The 21,091-nt window shown below is 52.6% G+C and overlaps 2 protein-coding genes across 3 annotated transcripts in view; both read right to left on the bottom strand.

Annotated features, from left to right (window-relative positions):
* The window catches only part of Mindy4b (MINDY family member 4B), a 28,471-nt gene extending 27,863 nt beyond the window's left edge, over positions 1–608 (bottom strand). Inside the window, exon 1 of the mRNA XM_090323170.1 lies at positions 534–608. Within this exon, the coding sequence (XP_090179296.1) occupies positions 534–608 (75 nt within the window). The remainder of the gene's footprint in view (positions 1–533) is intronic.
* Positions 609–3,993: 3,385 nt separating this feature from the next.
* Positions 3,994–20,337, bottom strand: Clrn1 (clarin 1). 2 transcript variants are annotated; one of them, XM_090323344.1, is made up of 3 exons: positions 20,085–20,337; positions 14,809–14,988; positions 3,994–4,259 (listed from the first exon to the last, which is right to left on the bottom strand). In XM_090323344.1, the coding sequence occupies exons 1-3, from the start codon at positions 20,335–20,337 to the stop codon at positions 3,994–3,996; spliced, it is 699 nt and encodes a 232-aa protein (XP_090179470.1). The 2 variants fall into 2 exon arrangements, with proteins under 2 accessions (XP_090179470.1, XP_090179471.1); XM_090323345.1 differs by lacking the exon at positions 14,809–14,988.
* Between the last annotated feature and the right edge of the window lie 754 nt (positions 20,338–21,091).

The raw sequence follows: 21,091 nt of genomic DNA, 5'->3' as shown, positions 1-21,091 counted from the left end.
CCGTTTTGGCCGGTGGGAGCTCAGGCCAGCAGCGGCTGCGCTGGGCTCACTGAACGCCCCGGCTGTCAGGCCGTGATTAAACTTTCATCAGAGGTGTGTCCTTCTGCCGTTGAACAGGTGCCCCGAGTGTGTAATCTAAGACACAGGCTGTAAGGAGAGAATTTCAGTGTCTTATCTGAGGACGCATTGAGATGGCCACCGGTGGGTGGCCCCAGGCGGGAGAGCATGGCAGTGTTTGTGCTGGGCAGAGCTGTGTTGCCAAGCCAGGGGAGGGTACCCCACCCACAGCCAGGGTACCCGCCCGCAGCACAGCCCTTATTCCTTACCTGCTGCCTCCGGCCCGCAGACTGGACAGGAGGGCTAAGGAGGGAGCAGAGAGTAGGGTAGCGTTCAGTGCACAGTCACAGTTGCTGTGATTCGTTCCAGGGAGAATCAAAAGTTTCCCCTCTTCCTCTGGGCTGAAAGGATTGAGGGGATGGCAATCGGCAGGCTGAAGAGCGTCGGCCACTTCCACCTTGACTTTCCCTGCTCACCGGCCTGGCTCTGGGGAGACACTGGTTAACCTTGAAGTCGTCAGACGTCACGTATGTCAGATGGGTGGGCCTCATGTGGCCAGATGATAACTTCAAAAAAGGCAGAGGCTTTATTTCGTATTATTGTGTTAATTTATTTTTTTCCAGTTCTGGGCTTGAACTCAGAGCCTGGGCACTGTCCTCGGGCTTTCTCAAGGTTAGAGCTCTACCACTGGAGCCACAGCACCACTTCCACTCTTTTCTATGTATGTGGTAAAAGGAATCGAACCTGGGTCTCAGTGCATGCTTGGCATACCACCTAGTCACACCACAGACTTCTTATAGTCACACCACAGACCTCTTATAGTGACACCCACAGTCTTCTTATAGTCACACCACAGTCTTCTTGTGCCGTGCATGTGCCAGATATAGTATTTCATTGTAAATCCTTTCTTGAAAGGTCCTTTCTCTAACCACGAATCACTTCTCCCTAACAAGGCAGGTCTTTTTCCTCTTTATTGTTTCAAATTTTACTGGTATTATCACTATTTAATATTTATTAGGCACCAATAGTGTAGAAAAGGAAATAAGAAATTACATGATCCTTGCCTCCCAATAATGTACTGATGAGAAATAGACTGCAATTTGCTATTTAGAAAGTCATATTAAAAAATAAATTTTAGCTCTGCCATTTAAATTACTTAGCAACCCCAAACCAGGAAAGGGGAGCAGCAAAGAAAACCAGGATGAACTTTGGATATTTCTGGCTTTGCATGTGTCCTGATTTACGTAGACGTCTTAGCAGGAGAAGCTTAGCTCCTAGACTGGACAGCCACTGGTAAAGCGCTTTACTGGGTTGAATAAACCACGCTGGTGTCCTGCTCCCCAGGTGGTGGGGGGAGGGACATGCTGTTCCTGCTGTGGCCATGGTGGGTGCAGGAGGAGCCGGCGAGACTGGGCAGCTCAGCAGGCTGTGGCCTCCACACAGAACTGCCAGGCTCCAGGGCCCCCAGCCCCCCAGCTCGAGGCTTGGACAGGCTGCCCCCGCCTCCTGCGTGTCTGATTATCCATCTGTGAACTGGAATGATTTGGAGGTAACAGCGTGCTTTAGTTAACTGAACTTTTACTACAGGGGGCCTTCTAGTTTATGAGCATGGCGTGTCACATTGTTGAGACCTTATTCATCTTTTATGTGGGCCTAATCTCCAGGAGTAGAATGGCTTGATCAAATGACAAGGGTCATTTTAGAGAATGGAATACTCACAGCTACATTTTGCCTTTATTTGCCATCAACCTTCGCCTAAAGTTAATAACCAGTGTTCAAGCTCCCCGTCACTGATGGTGAGCACTGCAAACCCTGAAAGGTTGAGTCAGGGGTTCTGGGCCTCAGTCCTGTGCAGGCTGACGGGCCCGACCTGACACGGCCCTCGCGTGCAGGTGACCAACCCGTCCTGACACGGCCCCCACCTGCAGACCCGTCCTGTCACGGCCCCCGCGTGCAGGTGACCGACCCGTCCTGACATGGCCCCCACCTGCAGACCCGTCCTGTCACGGCCCCCGCGTGCAGGTGACCGACCCGTCCTGATACGTGCTGAGTTCAGCTGTCTGGATGCCGCAGGAAGAGCTAGAAATTGTGAGTGTAGTACAGTCAGTGACTCCAGGCAGGACACCGGGGCCAGTGGGGGCCTGAGGCCTCAGGAGAAGCCGGTCAGAGCTCAGGCGACCAGGCCACCTGGGGTGCCCACACTCAGGGCAGCAGAGCCCCTGGCCCCCCTCCAGTGACCACAGTGTTCTTGTCACGGTGGGAAGAGGGAGGAGGAGCCGGGCACGCCGTGGGTGCTCAGAGGGGCTGCGTAGGGTTCTCCACAGGGAGAACTGCCGGGTATCCTAACTGCTGCTTCCATTTCCTGCTGAGGGGATGGGGGGGGCACTACGGGGACACTGCGGGACAGGAGGGACGCTGCACACCTAGAGCCAGGTCCTGCTTCCCTTCTCCTATTTTTTTTTTGCCAGTCCTGGGCTTGGGCTCAGGGCCTGAGCACTGTCCCTGGACTTTCTCAAGGCTAGAGCTCTACCACTTGAGCCACAGCACCACCTCTGGCTTTTTGCTATGTATGTGGCACCAAGGAATCGAACCAGGGTCTTCATGCATGCTAGGCAAGTGCTCTACAACTAGGCCAAACTCCCAGCCCACCCTTCTCCTATTTTTGACCTTTCCAGTGGAAGGCTCCAGGCCTGGCCCCAGCCTGACTGACCTGGGCTTCTAGAAATCCTCAGCTGCCTGACTTACAGAGGTGTGTGCTGCCTGCCCCAGGAGCCAGCAAGCTGGGGCTCTGGGATCTGCCGCTAGCTTCTTGCCTGCAAACTGCACTTCTGAAGGAGCGCTTCCAGGCGCGTGCCGGGCTCCCCGTGGCAGGACCCGTGCTGCTGTCTGTCTTCTCTGAGCACCTTCCTCACCACAGCAGATCCAGATGCACAGGGTTGGTTCCAGGATCAGCAGTAGCTTCTGGTCAGTTGCAGATGAATTTTGTGTGGAATTCAGGAAAAAAGAATGACGAGGGTCATGCTTGGCGACAGCCGTTCTGGAGACCACAGGACACTGCAAGCACCTTGTTTTCCGGGACCAATACCCATTCTCTAACCTCCCCCTCCCCTCCCCTCCCCTGCCCTCCCCTCCCCTCCCCTGCCTTTCCCTTCCCTTTTCTTTGTGACAGTCTTTGGTCTTGAACACAGGACTGGCTGCTGTCCTTGAGCTTTTCTGCTCAAGGCTAGTGCTCTACCACTTGAGCCGCCGCTCCACTTCTAGCTATTTTGGTGGTTCATTGGAGATGGGAGTCTCATGGACTTCTTCCCAGGCTGGCTTTGAACCACAACCCTCATATCTCAGCCTCCTGAGTAGCTAGGATGACAAGTGTGAGCCACCAGCACCTGGCTACAAAGGCGTGTTTTAAAGAGCCTATTGGGAGGGACTGAAGGTAGGGCTCAAGTGATAGAGCATGAGCCTGAGCTGTGACAGGAGTGTGAAGCTGTGGGTTCAAGCCCTGACACATGCATACGCACATTGGTACATTCTAGAGATGCTCATTGAATGTTTTAATAAAGGAGTTCCAGTTCTGTGACAATGGATGTTTGGGTCACTCAGACAATCTCTGTAGTTAAAATAGACTCCTGGTGCCTCTAGAATCCACCCTGATTGGACAGGTATCTTGAGCAAGGCTATGTCTTTGCAGCAACCGGTTCTCCATCCAGCCAACCTCTTGGACTTCCAGGGTCGAGCATTTTCCCACTAGGCACAGCAACCTCTCAAAGCTTTGCTTCTGTTCGCTAATATCTGGCTGGCGTCCTCAGGACAGTCTAAATAATTTCATGGAGCGTTTTGGTGCTTTATGCCATCTAAAAGGATGGGTGAAATGAACTATATCTAAAAATGACCAAAGCAAGTTCAAGCCCTTCTGTGGGAAATGACAGAAACGTGAGTGTTTCAATACATTAAATCTGCAGCTACATTAGCCGTCTCTGCGTCTTTAGATTTTGCAAAGGGGAACTGAAATCCAGCAAGTCGTATCAGGAGCCCATTCAAAACGTGAGCAAAAAAGCAAATGAAAATGACCCAGAAGGAGGTGGTGTATTTCTCACTTTGTGTCTTGTAGGCATAAGTCCCTTCTTTAAAATTTGCAATTTTTTCTGAGAGGTGGTGGAGTTTCACTTCAGAGGCAAACAGTATCATGACCAGACAACCACAGGAGCCTGCAACAGAGGGGACAGATTCAATGTTGGGATGAATAAGGCTGACTGTCTGGGGACAGGGACGAGGGTAGATGAGCAAACCCGAGACATTTTTCACTCGCACGCTCACTTGCATCTTTCTGTCCCCAGGTGACGCAGGGCACACGCCAGTGTGCAGGCCTGTGCAGGCCCAGGCCTCCCTCCCAGTGGAGGGGACCACAGCCCCACCAGCTCTCAGCTGGCCACGGGGCTCAGAGGAGCGTCTGGGTCCACATAGCCGTGGATAAGATGTTGACTTAGGCCATGTCTGAAATTTTGTTGTCCTTGTTTGTTTGCACGCACCCCTGAGGCTTGAAATCAGTGCAGTGCGATTGCTAGGCAAGCTCTACACCACCTGAGCCAAGCCTTGAGTCCTCTCCCCGCACCCTCTCTGTCTCTTTCTCTCTGTCTCTGTCTCTTTCTCTCTGTCTCTGTCTGTCTCTCTGTCTCTGTCTCTGTCTCTGTCTCTGTCTCTGTCTCTGTCTCTGTCTCTGTCTCTCTCTCTCTCTCTCTCTCTCTCATCAGTCATGGGACTTGAACTCTGGGCCTGGGTGCTGTCCCTGAGCTTTTCAGTTCAAGGCTACCATGCTATCCCTGGAGCCACAGCACCACTTCTGGTTTTCTGGTGGTTTGTTGGAGACACGAGTCTCATGGAGTTTAGTGTCCAGGCTGGCTTTGAGCCTTGATCTTCAGATCTCAGCCTCCTGAGTAGCCAGCACAACAAGCCCATGCCCAGCTTGTCCATTATCTGTTCTTGTGTGTAGCCAGGTTCAGCTCTGTCACTGGGAGTGGCCGGGTGGATGAAGAGGCTGCTCAGCCGGGGTGAGGGGGGGCTCCGTCAGCGAGGTGCCTGCTGGACGCTTCCCTGGCGCCCCCTGTTGGATGACACAGAGGCCTGAGGGCCCCAAGCAGAGGTTGTGGACAAGGTGACTTCAGCAGTGGTGACAGGAGGGGAAGGCCCTGGCTGCTCCAACCCAGGGCCACAGCCAGACCTGACCTTCAATCCGACACGTAGACTTCCCTCATCACTTGTCACCAGTCGGTACCTTGTGTGACCTTACTGATGCGGCTGGGGCCTGGGCGAGTGCTTGGTGGGGTGTGGGGAGCCAGGCACCGAATGAAACCTGTACCGGGGACCCCGCAGAAGCAGTGGCAGGAAGAGCCAGATCAGGACCTGGGGACAGCCACAGCTGCTCTGCGCCCTGGGCTCCGCGTCAGAGGAGCCGGGCAGACTTGGCTTTCTGGTACAGACTGATTTGGGTTCAAGCCTGAACGTTTCCCTTGTTTTGAGCTCCTGGGACGTTGAACCCCGAAGCCTCCGCGCCCTCCCTGACGCTGTGGAAGGAGGCCAGCACAGAGCGCGCACCATTAGCTTTGGGTGTAGAAACTGGCACCAACTGGTCGCTGTTCCTATAACTTTTTGTTCTTTAAATTTTTTATGATTTTCTGTCAGTCCTGAGTGGCTTGTTAGAGATAAAAGTCTCGTGGGCTTTTCTGACCCCGCTGGCTTCTAACTGCGATCCTCAGATCTCAGCCTCCGGAGTAGCTGGGGTCACAGGTGTGAGCCACAGGCTCCTGGCTTCTTCCACCATGTCTCTGGCTCCTTTAGGACAGTAAATGCTCTTGGTTTTTCAATTAGTTAATTCGGATACCTGGGAGCAGCGACATGGCAGCTTAGTTCCCATTCATTAATTCACTGCTTCATTTTCGACCAGTCGTTTAGGGGCCACGCAGAGGCTCAGCAGTGGAGGTTCAGACAAGAAAGAAAATATAGATGGGCTCTGCTTTCCAAGAACTATGACTGAACAATCAGTTATAAACCAACTTCAGAGAGAGTTGCCTTAGTGTACCTGGGACGTGGTGCTGAGGAGGAGCTGGGCAGAGCTCGGGGCCAGGAGGCCGGGCTGTGAGAGGACGTGCCCGTCACCAGGTGCCAAGGGCGGTGTTCCAACCCAAGTCAGGCCAGTGGGCTGACCAGGCGAGGTGGGGGCAGGGTGAGCAAAGCGGGAAGCCACCGTTCCGTCACACCGTCTCGGGGCCAGGCCAGCATCCTGGGCTGAACGGCATCCTCCGAGCCAGGATTCTTGACATAGCTCAGGCTGGACTTGAACTTACAGGCACCACTGTGCCTGGCTAAGCTTTCTTCTTTTAGAATTTTCCACAGGACTGGCCTATCCGCTTCGTCATCACCACACAACACCAGATAATCCAAGGGTCTGCTCTTCTTGAAGCCTCACTCCCTGCAGAGGGGCGGCTGAGGCTGTTAGATTTGTCACAGGTGTACTTTTGTATTTGGAGCTGCAAACAAGAGCTTTCCCCTTGCAAAACCACATTATTCCCCTATTGTTAGACCCTAAAGAAAGGCTGTGATGATGTTTTCTCTTTATCTTTTATTTGGAGATTGTGGAGAAAATGGCATTGCTTCTGCCCTAAGAGCGTTCTTTGTTGTGAAGATAGTGAGTTTCAGACAGAAGTGAAACATGATTTCTCTAGTGTCTTGAAAGGAAAATTCAAGCTCGGTGTCTTTTTTCCAGTTGTTAAATATTTTAAAGACGCTAGGTCGTTAAGGAGACAGCATCACTGTGAGCCTGCATTTCACAGTCCTCCAGCAATGTCACGTGGGCTGCTGGGACTCAACTCTGTGCCCCTTGGGCCATGCCAGCCCCCCGGTGGCAGGAGGACCATGGAAGGCAGTCTGAGACTGCTCTGGACTGGGCCAGGTGGTGAGATCACCGCGTCACCTCAGAGACAAGGCAGGAACGCAGCAACAAACCTGCCTGACACCACCAAGAGACTCACAGGCACAGCCGGCCTCAGCTTTGGCACCTTCCTTCTCCTTGCCTGTGGCCATGAAAGGGGTGTGTTAACAAAGCTGAAGCACTGGGAGCGTGGCCTGGTGGTAGAGTGCTTGCTTATTGTGCATGAAGACCCGGGTTCGATTCCTCAGTACCACATACATAGAAGAAAGCTGGAAGTGGTGCTGTGGCTCAAGTGGTAGAGCTCTAGCTTTGAGAAAGTCCAAGGACAGTGCTCAGGCCCCGAGTTCAAGCCCCAGGGCTGGAAAGAAACAAACAAAAAAAGAAACCAAAGCCGAGGCATCTGACTTCTGGCCTTTCCCCTGCAGCCTGGGTGCTGGGACGTGAGGTTCAAGCACAACCATGGGAACCATGCCGGGTCTGCTATGCTACCTTAGACAGCTCCGGCTCTGCTGTCAGCTCCCCTGCTTAGCTCCCTTTCCTCAGAGTCCTCCAGAGGCCTGCCCTCTCCTAGGCCAGCCCCCAGCCCTGGGCTTCTCTCTAAAGACTGCGCTCATTTTGGGCAGGGGTCTCTATGTCCTCCCCAGGGCAAAGGTGTCGTTTGTTGTGCTCCTCCCAAAGAGCCGTGAATGACCAGGGATTGGCTGTCCCCAGGGTCTGGGTGGGCACAGCTGCGCAGCGGAATGTCCTCACACATCGGGGAGGTGGAGCCAGGCTGCAGAGTGGCAGGACAGGGCCATCACTGGAGCAGGCTCCCCAGGAGTAGAGGATTCTCCTTTGAACCCAGCCTCACAGGCCTTCCCGGAAGGGTGCTGCTTAAGGGGTAAGGAGTTAACAGTGCTATTGGTATCAGACCTCGATGTGTTTCAGACCTGGCATGTGCATTTTCACTCAGCCTCTCTGCAAGGCCTCACAAATGCCCCATTTTCACAAGTGATCCATGTGCAGTAGGAGGTGAAACTCATCTAGGGCCACGGGGCGGACCCCAAGCGTTTTCTGCACCACTGTCCCAGGGGAGTTGGAACCCGTCGGGAGTGGAGGCCTGCTGGGTTTGCAGCTCCTAGAACTGGAACGGACGGGCACAGGGCCCGCCTTTGCTGTCCAGCTGCTTTCTCAGTGGCCCTCAGCTCTTGTCCTTTGTCTACCGGATTTCCCACCATCTGGCTTGTGCTCTAGCTGCCCCCCCTTGATGACTGAGTTAATTTCTGCCTGATTAGGATAGTTGATGGATAGCACGCTGAGCCATGAGCCACCAGTCCATTAACACACAATTGCAGTGCAGTGGACTACTGGCAGCTCCCTGGGGCTGCAGCCTCTCCTCCTCTCCTCCACTCCCACTCCCTGGCATCTGGGGAGCACAGGTCACAGCCAGCCAGCCAGAACCTGCCTCCTGCCCTGTGTGCTCACCTGTGGGCACTGAGGGGCCCAGGGTGCCACCAGCTTGGAGCCTTGAGGGGAAAATCCCTGAAACGCTGTCCTATGACCACTAGGCTCCCATCCTGGGAAATAACAAATTAGAGTTTCCATTCCCCTGGAATTATGAGCAGCATTCTCAGAAGAGAAGAGGCCCCAGAATCTCGCACCTCTGGTATAGCCACACACACCAGAGGCCCTGCACTGCAGGATGGTGAGCTGACCACGGCCTCCTCTGAGTCTCCACAGAAGATGAATCAGGGGAGAGTGCTAATTTTCCGTGAAATTACCCAATTTCACTGGTGAGTCAGCCATCAAACGTGAAGGCTCCTGCAGTGGTTTCTTTCCCTAAGAGAAGCCATTGCCCCAGTTGCACACGGCTGTATCTGGACAGGCAGAGGTGGACTATTGAGGAGACGATACTGGAGAGCCTAAGCTGGGAATGTGCCTGGCAGAGGAAAGGCACTCCTGCTTTCACAGAGTGGGGCAGGGAAAGGAATGACCCCAGGAGTGGAGCCTTCTCCTCCCTGTGAGCTTTCTGCATGTCATATTATCAAGAAGGGGATTAGCGCAAACACGACTGGTTTAAAAACACAAGGCTTCGTGAGTGTGGGTAGATTTTAAGAGACAAATGTCCCTTGTTGCTAGGAAAAATGCAAACTGCTTCTGATTTGCTCGCTCATCTCACCGGTGTTTCCCGGGCACATACTGACTCACTGAACAGAGGAGATAGACATGCTTTGTTCCACAGGGCCGCCGGGGTGGCAGAGTGGAGAGAGGGCTCAGGGTTAGCACACTCTGGTGCGTTGTGATGAGAAATAACTCAGGAGAGGACAGGGAGCCAGGGACAGGGAGAAGCCTGGCCAGGGAGGCATATGAAAAGGACGAGCCCTGGGTCCTTGCTTGGCAGATGAGTGGAGAGGAGCAGGTGGCCTGTGCCATGCTGGGCAGGCGGTGCATACTGCCCCCCCACAGCCACCCCTGCGCCTCTGCATGGTGCACCGTGCCCTGGAGGTTGAGACAAGGTCGCGGGCCTGACTCCGTGGAACAGAGGTGGGCACTGGGGACAGGGCCACTGTCCTGTCCACCCCTACCCTGCCACTCCGTGGCAGAAGGCGACCGCTGTTGTGGAGCCCATCCCTCCACCCCCTGGATCTGAAAGACCCCAGCCGCTCCCCGCACTGCCGTCCTGCATTTAAAAATGAGCTGCTTCACCACCCTCTACCACCCAACGTGGCTTCTCCTTTCCCTCCACGGCCTCTCCACCAGTCCCAGCCCGTGTCTCCCTCAGGCCCTGCTCTACAGCTTCTGAGGCGGAGACCTCAGCTGCACAGTGAGGAAGAGTGGACCCCAGATGGCCTCTCCCAGGGCCAGGCCCCGATGGCGACTCTTTCATTGCCCTGTCTTCACATGTGACGTTCCATCTCATAGCTGCAATTAGCACAGTTAACGAGGCCCATGCTGGCAGACCCTCTCAGAGAATGGCAGTGCTTCTGCTGGGGGTAACAATGGGAAACACGACCCCGCCGCAGGGAGATGGCAGAGTCAGCGCAGCTTGAGGTGGGCCCAGTGGAGACATTTCTCCCCCCAACAAAGGCCTGAGCCAGAGGGGACACTGGGTGCCATGCGCATAGACCCGTCCCTGACGGCCAGCGGGCCCTGGGCCGGCTTCCCCACAGGGACCTGGTGACTCTCCGCCATCACTTGGGTGAGCACATTGTGAAATATAATGGAGCCCTGCTCCGGTGGCTCACGCTTGTCATCCTAGCTACTCAGGAGGCCGTGGTCTGAGGAAAGCCCGTAAGACTCTTATTTCACCCACGAGACGTTTACTTCCAATTAACTACATGCATACAAAAAAGGCAGAAGCTTGAGCTCTGGCTCAAATGATAGGGTGCTATCCTTGAGCAACAATCTCAGGGGCACACTCAGACCCAGAGTTCAAGCCCCAGGACTGACACAAAAGGAAAATAAACAGGTCCAGTGGCCTTTGTGCTTGGCTCCACCTTCCCTCCATGCCCCCCACCCCCTACCTTCCTTTTCAGTCACACCTGCTCTAGTGGGTTTAAGGTGAATTAAGATCTAGTGTAAGCAGGGCACGGGTATGTTCTGAAACATACGTCCGCTTTTAAAAAGTCTTCATTGCCAGGAGCTGGTAGCTCATACCTATAATCCTAGCTACTCAGGAGGCTGAGATCTGAGGATCGGGGATCAAAGCATCACAGGCACTAAAGTCGTGTGAGACCCTCACCTCCAACTAACCACTAGAAAACTGGAGGTGGGGCTGTGGCTCAGGGGTAGGGCGGTAGCCTTGAGCTGAAGACCTCAGGGACAGCGCTCAGCCCAGAGTTCAAGACCCATGACATCCCCCCCCCCCCCGCAAAAGATCCAGTACAAGCAGTGACACTGACGGCCCCAGTGGATGTGGGCACCACACCTCCCGCTAGACCTGGCCAAAGGCCAAGGGGAGACCTGGGATTAAGCAGCATTCTCAGAGCCACCTCACTTTTCAGACACTGTTAGTTTGGTCATCCATCAGAATTGTCAGATAATTTATCTCCAAATGGTCTGTCCTTGTGGATGTCTCTCTGAGGCTGAGGGTTAAGCAGCTGTGCCAGCTAATAAGATACCATGTCAGCTCGGAACCTGCCTTTCTCTTTGCCTCTCTGATGCCAGAGCCAACTTTCCAAATGAGTTCTGACATGCCAGCTGCTTCTTGATAGGTTCTGCTGAGTGTGGACATGAGGGGAGAGAGGAGAGAGGAAGGAGAGAGGAGAGAGGAAGGAGAGAGGAGAGAGGAAGCAGGGAGGAGAGGAAGGAGAGAGGAGAGAGGAAGCAGGGAGGAGAGGAAGCAGGGAGGAGAGGAAGGAGAGAGGAGAGGAAGGAGAGAGGAGAGAGGAAGCAGGGAGGAGAGGAAGCAGAGATGGGAGCCCACCCTGGGCGCCTTGCTCACAGCTCCTTCCAGCATTGTCTCCTCCTGAGCAGCTGCAGTTGGGCTCCTGGCCTCTTCCCACGGGTACAGAGGCCTCTGGGCACCTGCAGGAGCAGTGCCACCTCTTCCAGTTCATGACTCGGGACTCGGGAGTCTGTCCTCAGGCTTCTGCTTCTGACGGCCAGGTCCCTTCCTGTCCCCAGCCCCAGTCCAGTCCTTGTCCTCATTCCCTGTGCTCCTCTGAGCGGCCTGGGTCTCGTCTCCCCGAGGTGTCTCCCCGAGGCTCTCCCGTGTGTAGTTCAGCTGCTCCAGGAGGTACTCTTGCGGGGCCAGGCTCCTGCTGGAGGCCTGTGTTTGGTTTTCTCCCCACCATCACCAGTCTCGTTTGTGGCACTGGGGAGGGGCTGTGGTGGGGGTCCGGCCTGAGTGGCGTGGCAGGTGGGAGGTGGGAGGTAGCTGCTGTCTTGGCCGCCCGCCCCACTGTGTCTTGTATGTGTCTGTCTGGTTGCTAGGCTAAGCCCTCCCCATCCCATCCCATCCCATGCATTTCCTCGCTTACTCTTGCTGGCTCTGAGGCCTGATCTGTCAGTTTCACGCCATCTGAACTCGACTTTCTCTAGCCTGCACTATCCAGGTGGCCTGGGTAATAAATGGCTCCCTTGTAGATCTTTTATGCTAACACATACGTATCGAGATGTTCACCGAATGCAATAGGGATGCTTCTCCCAGAGCTACAAAGGTGAAAGGCCGTAGACACCATCATCCCAGGAGCCAGTCTCAGTGCCGCGTACAGCTGTCATGCACACTTGTGGAAGGCGTGGAGACAATGACAGCGCATCCCTGCTGGAGAGAACCCTGCTTTGGTGTGTAACGGGATTGGCAAGGTGTGGATGAAGCCATAGCCTCAGAACTGTGCACATACAGCGAGTGAGTGCACGCCGCCTTCTCCACAGTTACCTGCCACTGTGGCTGAGGTTCTGCGGGAGGACTGTAAGCCTGGCTGCACTGGACTGAGGTGAGGGCTGTCAGCAGCAGGGGGCCTCCCGCAGTGAGAAGGCAGTGCAAAGGAGAAGAAAGAGCAGGAGACAGGAGGAAGAAAAGGAAGAAGAAGAGAAAGAGGAGGAAGATGAGGGGGAGGGATAGGAAGAAGAGAAGGAATAGGAGAAGGAGGAGGAAGAGGACCAGGGTAAGAGCTTGTCTTTGGCTTGTTTGCCGGCATGAGTTGTAGCCTGGGCTGCGTCTTGTATTTTTTCTGTCAGCTCTGCTTCTCGAGTCTACAGTCACTGAACTGATTTCTGGGTTTAGTTTACCTCTGCCCCACACGTCTAACCCTGGCTGTGCACCAAGTATCTGAACATGGCCGCCGTGGTGCACCCTGGCTTTGGCCTCTCACCACTCCAGGGCCATGTATTTATTTCTAAGGGTTCTACATAAATAGTACATCACTGAACACTTGGCATTTCTGATAACCATGAGGAAAAATATAAATCACCCACAGCTCCAGTTTTGCTGGTCAGAGACAAGAACCAAAAGACTGTACTGATACAGACTCTCTCTCTCTCTCTCTCTCTCTCTCTCTCTCTCTCTCTCTCTCTCTCTCTCTCTCTCTCTCTCCCTCTCTCTCTCTCCCCTTCCCTCCCCCCTCTCTCTGTGAATCTCTCTCCACACTCCCTCTCCCCCTCTCTCCCCCCTTCCTCTCTCTCCATATTCCCTCTCCCCCTCTCCCCCTCTCCCTCTCCCTCTCCCCTTTCCCCCTCTCTCCCCCTCCCTCCCCTCTCTCTGTGAATCTCTCTCCACACTCCCTCTCCCCCTCTCCCCTTCTCTCCCCCTCCCCCTCTTTCCCCCTTCCTCTCTCTCCATATTCCCTCTCCCCCTCTCCCCCTCTCCCTCTCCCTCTCCCCTTTCCCCCCTCTCTCCCCTTCCCTCCCTTCTCTCTCTCTGTGAATCTCTCTCCACACTCCCTCTCCCCCTCTCCCCCTCTCTCCCCCTTCCTCTCTCTCCATATTCCCTCTCCCCCTCTCCCCCTCTCCCTCTCCCTCTCCCCTTTCCCCCTCTCTCCCCCTCCCTCCCCTCTCTCTGTGAATCTCTCTCCACACTCCCTCTCCCCCTCTCCCCTTCTCTCCCCCTCCCCCTCTCTCCCCCTTCCTCTCTCTCCATATTCCCTCTCCCCCTCTCCCCCTCTCCCTCTCCCTCTCCCCTTTCCCCCTCTCTCCCCCTCCCTCCCCTCTCTCTGTGAATCTCTCTCCACACTCCCTCTCCCCCTCTCCCCTTCTCTCCCCCTCCCCCTCTCTCCCCCTTCCTCTCTCTCCATATTCCCTCTCCCCCTCTCCCCCTCTCCCTCTCCCTCTCCCCTTTCCCCCTCTCTCCCCCTCCCTCCCCTCTCTCTGTGAATCTCTCTCCACACTCCCTCTCCCCCTCTCCCCTTCTCTCCCCCTCCCCCTCTCTCCCCCTTCCTCTCTCTCCATACTCCCTCTCCCCCTCTCCCCCTCTCCCTCTCCCCTTTCCCCCTCTCTCCCCCTCCCTCCCCTCTCTCTGTGAATCTCTCTCCACACTCCCTCTCCCCCTCTCCCCTTCTCTCCCCCTCCCCCTCTCTCCCCCTTCCTCTCTCTCCATATTCCCTCTCCCCCTCTCCCCCTCTCCCTCTCCCTCTCCCCTTTCCCCCTCTCTCCCCCTCCCTCCCCTCTCTCTGTGAATCTCTCTCCACACTCCCTCTCCCCCTCTCCCCTTCTCTCCCCCTCCCCCTCTCTCCCCCTTCCTCTCTCTCCATACTCCCTCTCCCCCTCTCCCCCTCTCCCTCTCCCCTTTCCCCCCTCTCTCCCCCTCCCTCCCCCTCTTGTGTGAGTCTCTCTCCACACTCCCTCTTCCCCTCTCCTTGCCCCTATACATACATATGTATATATGTATGCATAACTTCCATATGCATGCATTGATAGAGTATAAAGTTCAATGTGTACTTTTATATGCAAATTCTCTGTGGTTTTAGATAACGGTGACATTAAGTTCATAAAGCTTATACAAGTGCACTGCCTTTTCACTTGACCCTTGGCGCACGTGCTCAGCCTCTGGCTCACATCGCTGAGCACTGAGCAGCCCGTGAAGCTGGATGGTTACAGGATTCCTACGCCTTGTCCTCTCACCCCGGGGGGTAGCCAGCACTGTGTGTCACAGTTTTACAAGGCACATTTAAAAGTGTACATGAGGGGCCGGGAGTTTGGCCTAGTGGTTAAAGTGCTTGCCTAGCATGCATGAAGACCCAGGTTCGATTCCTCAGTACCACATACATAGAAAAAAGCCGGAAGTGGTGCTGAGGCTCAAGTGGTAGAGCTCTAGCCTTGAGAAAGTCCAAGGACAGTGCTCAGGCCCTGAGTTCAAGCCCAGGACTGGCCAAAAAAAAAAAGTGTACATGAGCTGGAGGAGAACCCTTGGTTACCTGAAATAAAGCTCAGGAGATACAAGCCGAGGGGGCCGTGCAGGGCTTCAAAGGGCTTGCCGAAGGCATTGTACATGAAGAAGGCTGCTGCCACCAGCGTCAGAACCACGAGCATGGAAGAGAAGAGAAGGACGTTGATGTGGACGCTTGCTGGGACTGCCGGCAGCAGATCTGGGAAGACTGGAGGCAAACCAGGGGTTAGCAGTTTGCTCGTGGTGGCCCGTAGGTATCATAGAAAAAAAAATCAATTCCTATTGTTATTATTACGATTACTGTTGTTATTGTTATTTGCCAGTCCTGGGGCTTTGAGCCAAAGCACCACTTCTGCCTTTTTCTGTGTATGTGCTACCGAGGAATTGAACCCAGGTCTTCATGCATGCTAGGCAAGCACTTTAACCACTAGGCCAAACTCCCGGCCCAGCCCTCTTATCTTTTTCTTTCAAAAGTCAGAAATCCTTTTCATGACTACATTAATTCTGACTAATTTACAAATTGATACAAAAAAACTTAAAGACATCTGCCTACCAAGCATGAAGTTCAAATCCCAGCACTGCCAGAAAATAAAGTCATTTCACAGAATTTCGTGGCAATGGTTCCTGGGAAGTCCCGGAAAAGCATCTTCTGTTCTTGTCCTACACGATCACTTCCGTCAACATGATGATTTCACCATGTAAAACCGTACATTTTGCACAACTAGAGTGAGCAGGCCAGCACAGACCACCACTGAGCTCTGGGAGTGGTGCTTTCTGGTGCCCGTCTGCCTAGGAGGTAGCTTTGTCTGTACTGTAATCTCCAGCGTTGATTAAAGGAGCCATGAGGCAGAGAGAAGCTGAGTAACTTGCCTAAAGTCCCACAGAGCGTGCTTGCCCTTTGCTTTTACTCTCCCTACCCCTACCCCAGCTTCTTTCTAGGATTAAAGTGAACATTCAAAACAAAACATCCTCTTTTTAGTTCTGCAAGTTGCACAACTGCTAATATCCCAATCAAGACCTGGAGTGATTCCACAGTCTGCAGCCTTCCTCTGCTCCCTCACGGGGTTCTGGTAGCTGAGTCCCAGAGGTCTCTGCTTCTCCAGCGGTGATCATTTAATAGGTATGGAGTCTTAAATTGCATTTTCCCAGTGATTAATGAGGCCTGGCACCTTTTTGTGAACCTCTGTGAGCTACATATATCATTTCTGGAGATGTGTCTGCTCACACTATCTTCTGTGCGATTTTTTTATGACACTGTTTTGAGAAGTCATTATGCACGCTCCATGCAAGCTCTTTATCAGATAAGAAATCTGCGACTGTATTCTCCCATTCTGACTGCCTCTCTTCTCATCCTCTTGTCTGTGTCTTTTGAAGAGCAGGTGTGATTTTTATGAAGCCAAACATCAGTTTTTTTCTTCCGTGTATCACCTCAAATATCAAATAGCTTAAGTCTTTTTCTAATGGAACATAAGAAATATTTTCTTTTTCCATTTGTGATGTTTCAAACTCCAGATGTGAATGCAAATCTGTGAGCTGCTTCCAGTCGTCTTGGATAGCGGACCTAACGCTGCCATCTTGGCCTCTTGAGAGACAGTGGGGACTTTCACGCAGTTCTGAGAATGAGAGGGGAAGGAGGGCATTCTTTGATTGCAGACGACTTGCCTGGCTTAGCTCAGGGAGAATCTTGCTCCAGGACATTCTTGCCCTAAGAGCTTGTTTGCTTCTGTAAACCAAGGGTGTCAGTGGAGAGCTCCAATCCCAAGTCTTTATTACAAAGCCAGCAGTGGTGAACAACTCAGGTCCTGAAGAACTCACAGTCTCCAAGGAAAAAAACGGCGTGATTGGTGTGAGGAACTAAACCCATCAAAAGCACCCATGATGAGTGGCAGGTCTGGAGCCAGGCTTCTTCTCATGGCTGTGTGGCCAAGCAGCCTGTACGCGCCCCCACCTTCAGCATTCAAAGGAGAGCAGAGGCCAAGGCAAACCATGTCAGATGCGATTTCTCATACTGGATTATGGGATTCCTCCTCCTCCCCCTCTCCCCGGGGAGGGGGTGCTGGAGGGCCCTGGACACAGAGTTCCAACCTCAGTGACTGTCATGAGGCTAGGCCAACCATTCCGTCCCAAAGATGTGTCCCAGCTGCTCGTAGAAGGTTCAAGTCCCCTGCACAATCTGGGTCATATACCTCTCTTAGTAAAGGCACGCTGCTTCTCTAAAATAATATGCTAAATCTCAGTTAGGCTTTTTACAAATGTTCAACCGTAAGCTCAAAATTCACATGGTTTCCAAAATACAACCAAGGTGTGAATGGTTAACTTTCTATTTTTTTCATGTTTCAGTAAAGCGCAATCCATATGATTTTAGCAGCTCATCAGAGTGTTTTGGCAATGCATTGGTGAGGCCGGGGAAGACTGGCGCCACACAAATTGTAGGTCATATTTGATGGTGTTCTGCAGCATTTCAAATAAACAAAACACAGACCCACCCACAGGCACTCTGAGGTCAGAGCTGGCAAAATGTGACAGGTGGCATACCAGGAACAATTAAGCCCAGCATTTGTGTTGCTGTGAAAGGAAAACATTCTTTCATTCTAACAAAATCGTGTCCTAGAAATGGCTGTGACCGAACTCTGGAAAATGATCCCTGCCCCGTGGAGGGTGGGGAATTTGCTAGAGTAAACCAGACAGAAGTTTTCCCAGGAAAGCTGTGCATGCTGGCAGTGCAATCTTTTTTTTTGGGGGGGGGGTTAAACTCTGGGCCTGGGCAAGGTCCCTGAGCTCTTCAGCTCAAGGCTACTACCCTACCCCTGGAGCCACAGCACCACTTCTGGTTTTCTAATAGCTACTTGGAGATAAGAGTCTCATGGACTTCAGTGCCCGGGCTGGCTTTGAACCTTGATCCTCTGATCTCAGCCTCCTGAGTAGCTAGGATTACAGGTGTGAGCCACTGCGCCCGGCAACTTTTATAATTTTTATACATTTAAAAAATATTCTGGATATCATGGGTTAAAGAGAATACATGGTTAATTTCACCCATTTCTCTTTGTGTTTTGTTCTTTCTCTGCCGGTCTTAAAGGGATTGTTGCTTTGAGCTGTTGGCTTCCTTCTTCTGTACCTCCTGTGTTTGCTGAGTGACTTCCTAAAGGACCTGCTAGAGGAAGGAGGCTTGGGAAAGGAGCTGTGTCTGCTCCTAAATGGAGCTCTCACGACTCCACAGACTCATTCTAAAAAAGCTACTGTGCAGAAGATAAGGTCAGGACCCTTGCTGCTGCTGCTGTTCATATCAGCGAGCTCTACCTTTCTCTACAGGAAGCGTCAGAGGACTTTCCAATGTTAGGGTCCCTAGTGGAGGGTGGCTGGTCAGGTGGTGTGTTTTGAAGGGGAGGTTGTGGACCCAGAAGCTAGACTTTGAGAAGGTGACACAGCAGAGGAGGTTTTCACACTGGCAAGCGTGTGCGCTTATTTAAGTCAGTAGTGCACTCTTCCGGGAGGTCATAGGACCGAGTTATTCCAGTTTCCCAAAGAGTCTCTTGAGTGCCACTGGAATATTCGCTTTCATACGTAGGCAGAAAAGGTTCTATCGTTAGTGCAGTTCCCCAGCCTCAAAAGTGAAGGTGGCTTTACCAAGTATATTTAGGCTTGGCACACAGCTTCCCTAGTCTGTACAGTCTAGGGTGGGCATGGACCAAGGGACTTGGAGTTGTCCCTCCCCAGGCTGGGGAAAAGGTGCAGGGTGTCAAGTCTGTGAGTCACATGGGGACACTGTCTAAACCTTCAGCTCCGTGGGTCCTGGTGAGCAAGCTGGGGCTTCCAAGAACAAGGTGCGGTCTCGGGCGGGGCCAGCAGCCCCCAGACACGAGCCGTGCCTGCCCACAGGAAGAACATGGCCCCGTGTGGGCCCGAGGACCTGGGCATGCCTAGTGTGACACTTGTGGTCCCCGTGCAGGGACCTGCCCTTCATAGGCGTCCAGCTCTCTCTGGTTCATAGTAATAAGGGCAAAGGCTCGGGACTACTCTCCGGAAACGCCCAGCTGTTGTCTAAGGCTTTACTCCTGCTTTCGCTGCTGGGGACTCAGAGTTAAATCATTTCACTCGTCTTTTTTTCTACTTTATTTTTAATAGTGCAAATTACATGGCAGGCAGCTTTGTTCCCCTGCTCCCCAGGAATGAGCAGCCTCGGCCCATCTCCTCAAACAGAGAGTGGTGTCACATCATTCAACCAGTGGACAATCACCTGTTGAAAAGCTGAAGACTCATGCTTGGGGAAATTTCTGGAGCTCTATGAAAACCCATGCAAACTGGAGGTGGTACTCAACGGCGGCTAGGAAGTTAGAAGGAATATAGCAGAAATAGAAATAAGCCAGCACTGGGATTTAATTAGACACTGCATCTGTTAATAATAAATTCAATTAATTTTACCTTCTACCTATATTCGAGGAGAAAAGAAACTCAGGCAAAATAATAATTCATTTTAAATGGCTCAGTTGGTAACCTCCTTTCCTGAAGAGTGATTTATGCAGTAATTTGCAGTGCCTTCATAAGATTGTTTCTAACCAGCCCTTTTGAAATAATAATAACTTCTGGATGTGTGTTGTGAGAGATATAACAAATGGATTCTTATTAATTTTCATTTAATGAGTTGCCTATTCACGTGGTAATTTAAAAAAAATTTTCTTCATAAGATAAACAGGTTTTAAATGCTGTGGATAACACTTCCAGTGCACAAAAATCATGGCAGGAAATCCATCTCATATTCTCCACATGATTTGAAGGTCAATCAGTTGAAACTTTTCTATTTGGTATCTATTTCTTTCCCAGTTATCCTAGAAAGTTGTTTTGTATTTATTTAGCCAAGTGATTTTATGTTGGTTAAAAATGAAAACAGAATATTTATCAATAGTAAAGGTCCTAGCAGGAAAAGGACAGAGGAAGGAAAGTCACGGACAGGTGGGAAAACAGAACTGTTAGGAAACCCATGACAAAAGGCATAAAGATACTTCTTACAGCTTTCCTTTTTCTTCAAGTTCTCCTTATTACAAAGACCCCAGCATTTTCCACATAAATAGTAATAGTTAAGAACTTTAATGGCTTATATTTAAAAAAAACCTTAATTATATAACAACTAATTATATGTTACAATAAAAATACCAAGAATGAAAAGTTAATTAAAAAAGCAATGGCTGGGAAGAAGCTGTTCGGTGTCCAGTGTCAGTTTACCAAGTCCTCCAGGCCCTTCTCCTAATTCCTTGTGACAGTTGGGAGAGGGCTCTGAGTTTCAATAATTCACATGCGACTGTTACTCACCCGAGAACCGAAAAGGCCGTGCTCCCAGCCCACACTGCCTCACGCCCTCTCCGTGGAAGAGCCCGTAGTGCATCTGGCCCAGGAACTTGTCCAGCTCCTGCCCCGAGGCGTTGACCAGCAGGGCCCCCGTCTTGCAGAGGAAGGTGGCCTTAATCCACAGTGGCGTCCCTAGGGCCGACACGACGCCCAAGGCACACACAAAACTCAGCACGCCTGCCACACAGAAGAGGATTTTCTTCTGCTGGCTTGGCATGACGAGCACTGGCCTCGGTGAGGACCTGGGTGAGCACAGAGAAGCACCGACTCCCCACTGCTCTCATTCGTGGAGAGGAGCCCGCCCTGACCGCCTCGCCCATCCGCCAGGGAGTGGGGGGGCCAGGCGCCTCGGCCAGCCTCCGGCCACACGCCCTGGCCCAGTCCAGCCTCAGCCACCACCGTTCCTGCACCCCTCACTCTTAGTTCTCTTCTCCCGCTTCGTCTGGAGGAAATCTTTGAATTAAGGATCTCAACAACACAACTCCTGCAAACATCCTCCTAGCATCCACCCTGCGCCCTCCGTCCGGCGGTGTAGGGTAACAGATGGCGGCGCCTCCTGTCACCTGAGAAGACCCCCACCTGCCTGCGGCCTGGCTGGGAGAGGTGGGACACAAGGATCCAGCCACTTGAGACTTTCACTCAGTGCTGCGTTACTTCTGGATCTTGTTTTGTTTTAGTTGGGGAAGGAGAAGAGTCGTGGCAGCAGAGGTAGGAACACTCTGTGGTGGTCATTGGTTGGTTTGGAAAGGTTTTCACTGGAGTTGGGTGAAGCTATGGCCTCGCATTGGGAAAGGCATGGATGTGAACCCCCCACGTGGGAACTTGTCCCCAATCCACAGAGTCATGTGTAGAAGTGAGGCGGTTACAGAGAATTGGACTCAAATTCATCTTGACCCCAACATGTGGCGGTGAAGGTGCAAATCATTTTCTAAATGCTTTCATTCAAAGCATTTCCTTTGGTAGGCCAGTGA

The sequence above is a fragment of the Megascapheus bottae genome, chromosome 32, assembly GCF_031878675.1.
Source record: "Megascapheus bottae isolate mThoBot1 chromosome 32, mThoBot2.hap1, whole genome shotgun sequence".
NCBI lineage: Eukaryota > Metazoa > Chordata > Mammalia > Rodentia > Geomyidae > Megascapheus > Megascapheus bottae.
Note: the sequence above shows the minus strand (reverse complement) of the source record. Positions and strands in the feature narration are given on the sequence as shown.

Bases quoted from the DNA above. Each gene is read 5' to 3' on its own strand.
- Clrn1 (XM_090323344.1), bottom strand. From the start codon at position 20,337: ATGCCAAGCCAGCAGAAGAAAATCCTCTTCTGTGTGGCAGGCGTGCTG. The intron at 14,989-20,084 runs GTGAGTAACAGT...GTTTGCCTCCAG, and splicing joins ACGGCCTTTTCGGTTCTCGG to TCTTCCCAGATCTGCTGCCG. The intron at 4,260-14,808 runs GTAACCAAGGGT...CCTCTGTTGCAG, and splicing joins TCTCCTGAGCTTTATTTCAG to GCTCCTGTGGTTGTCTGGTC.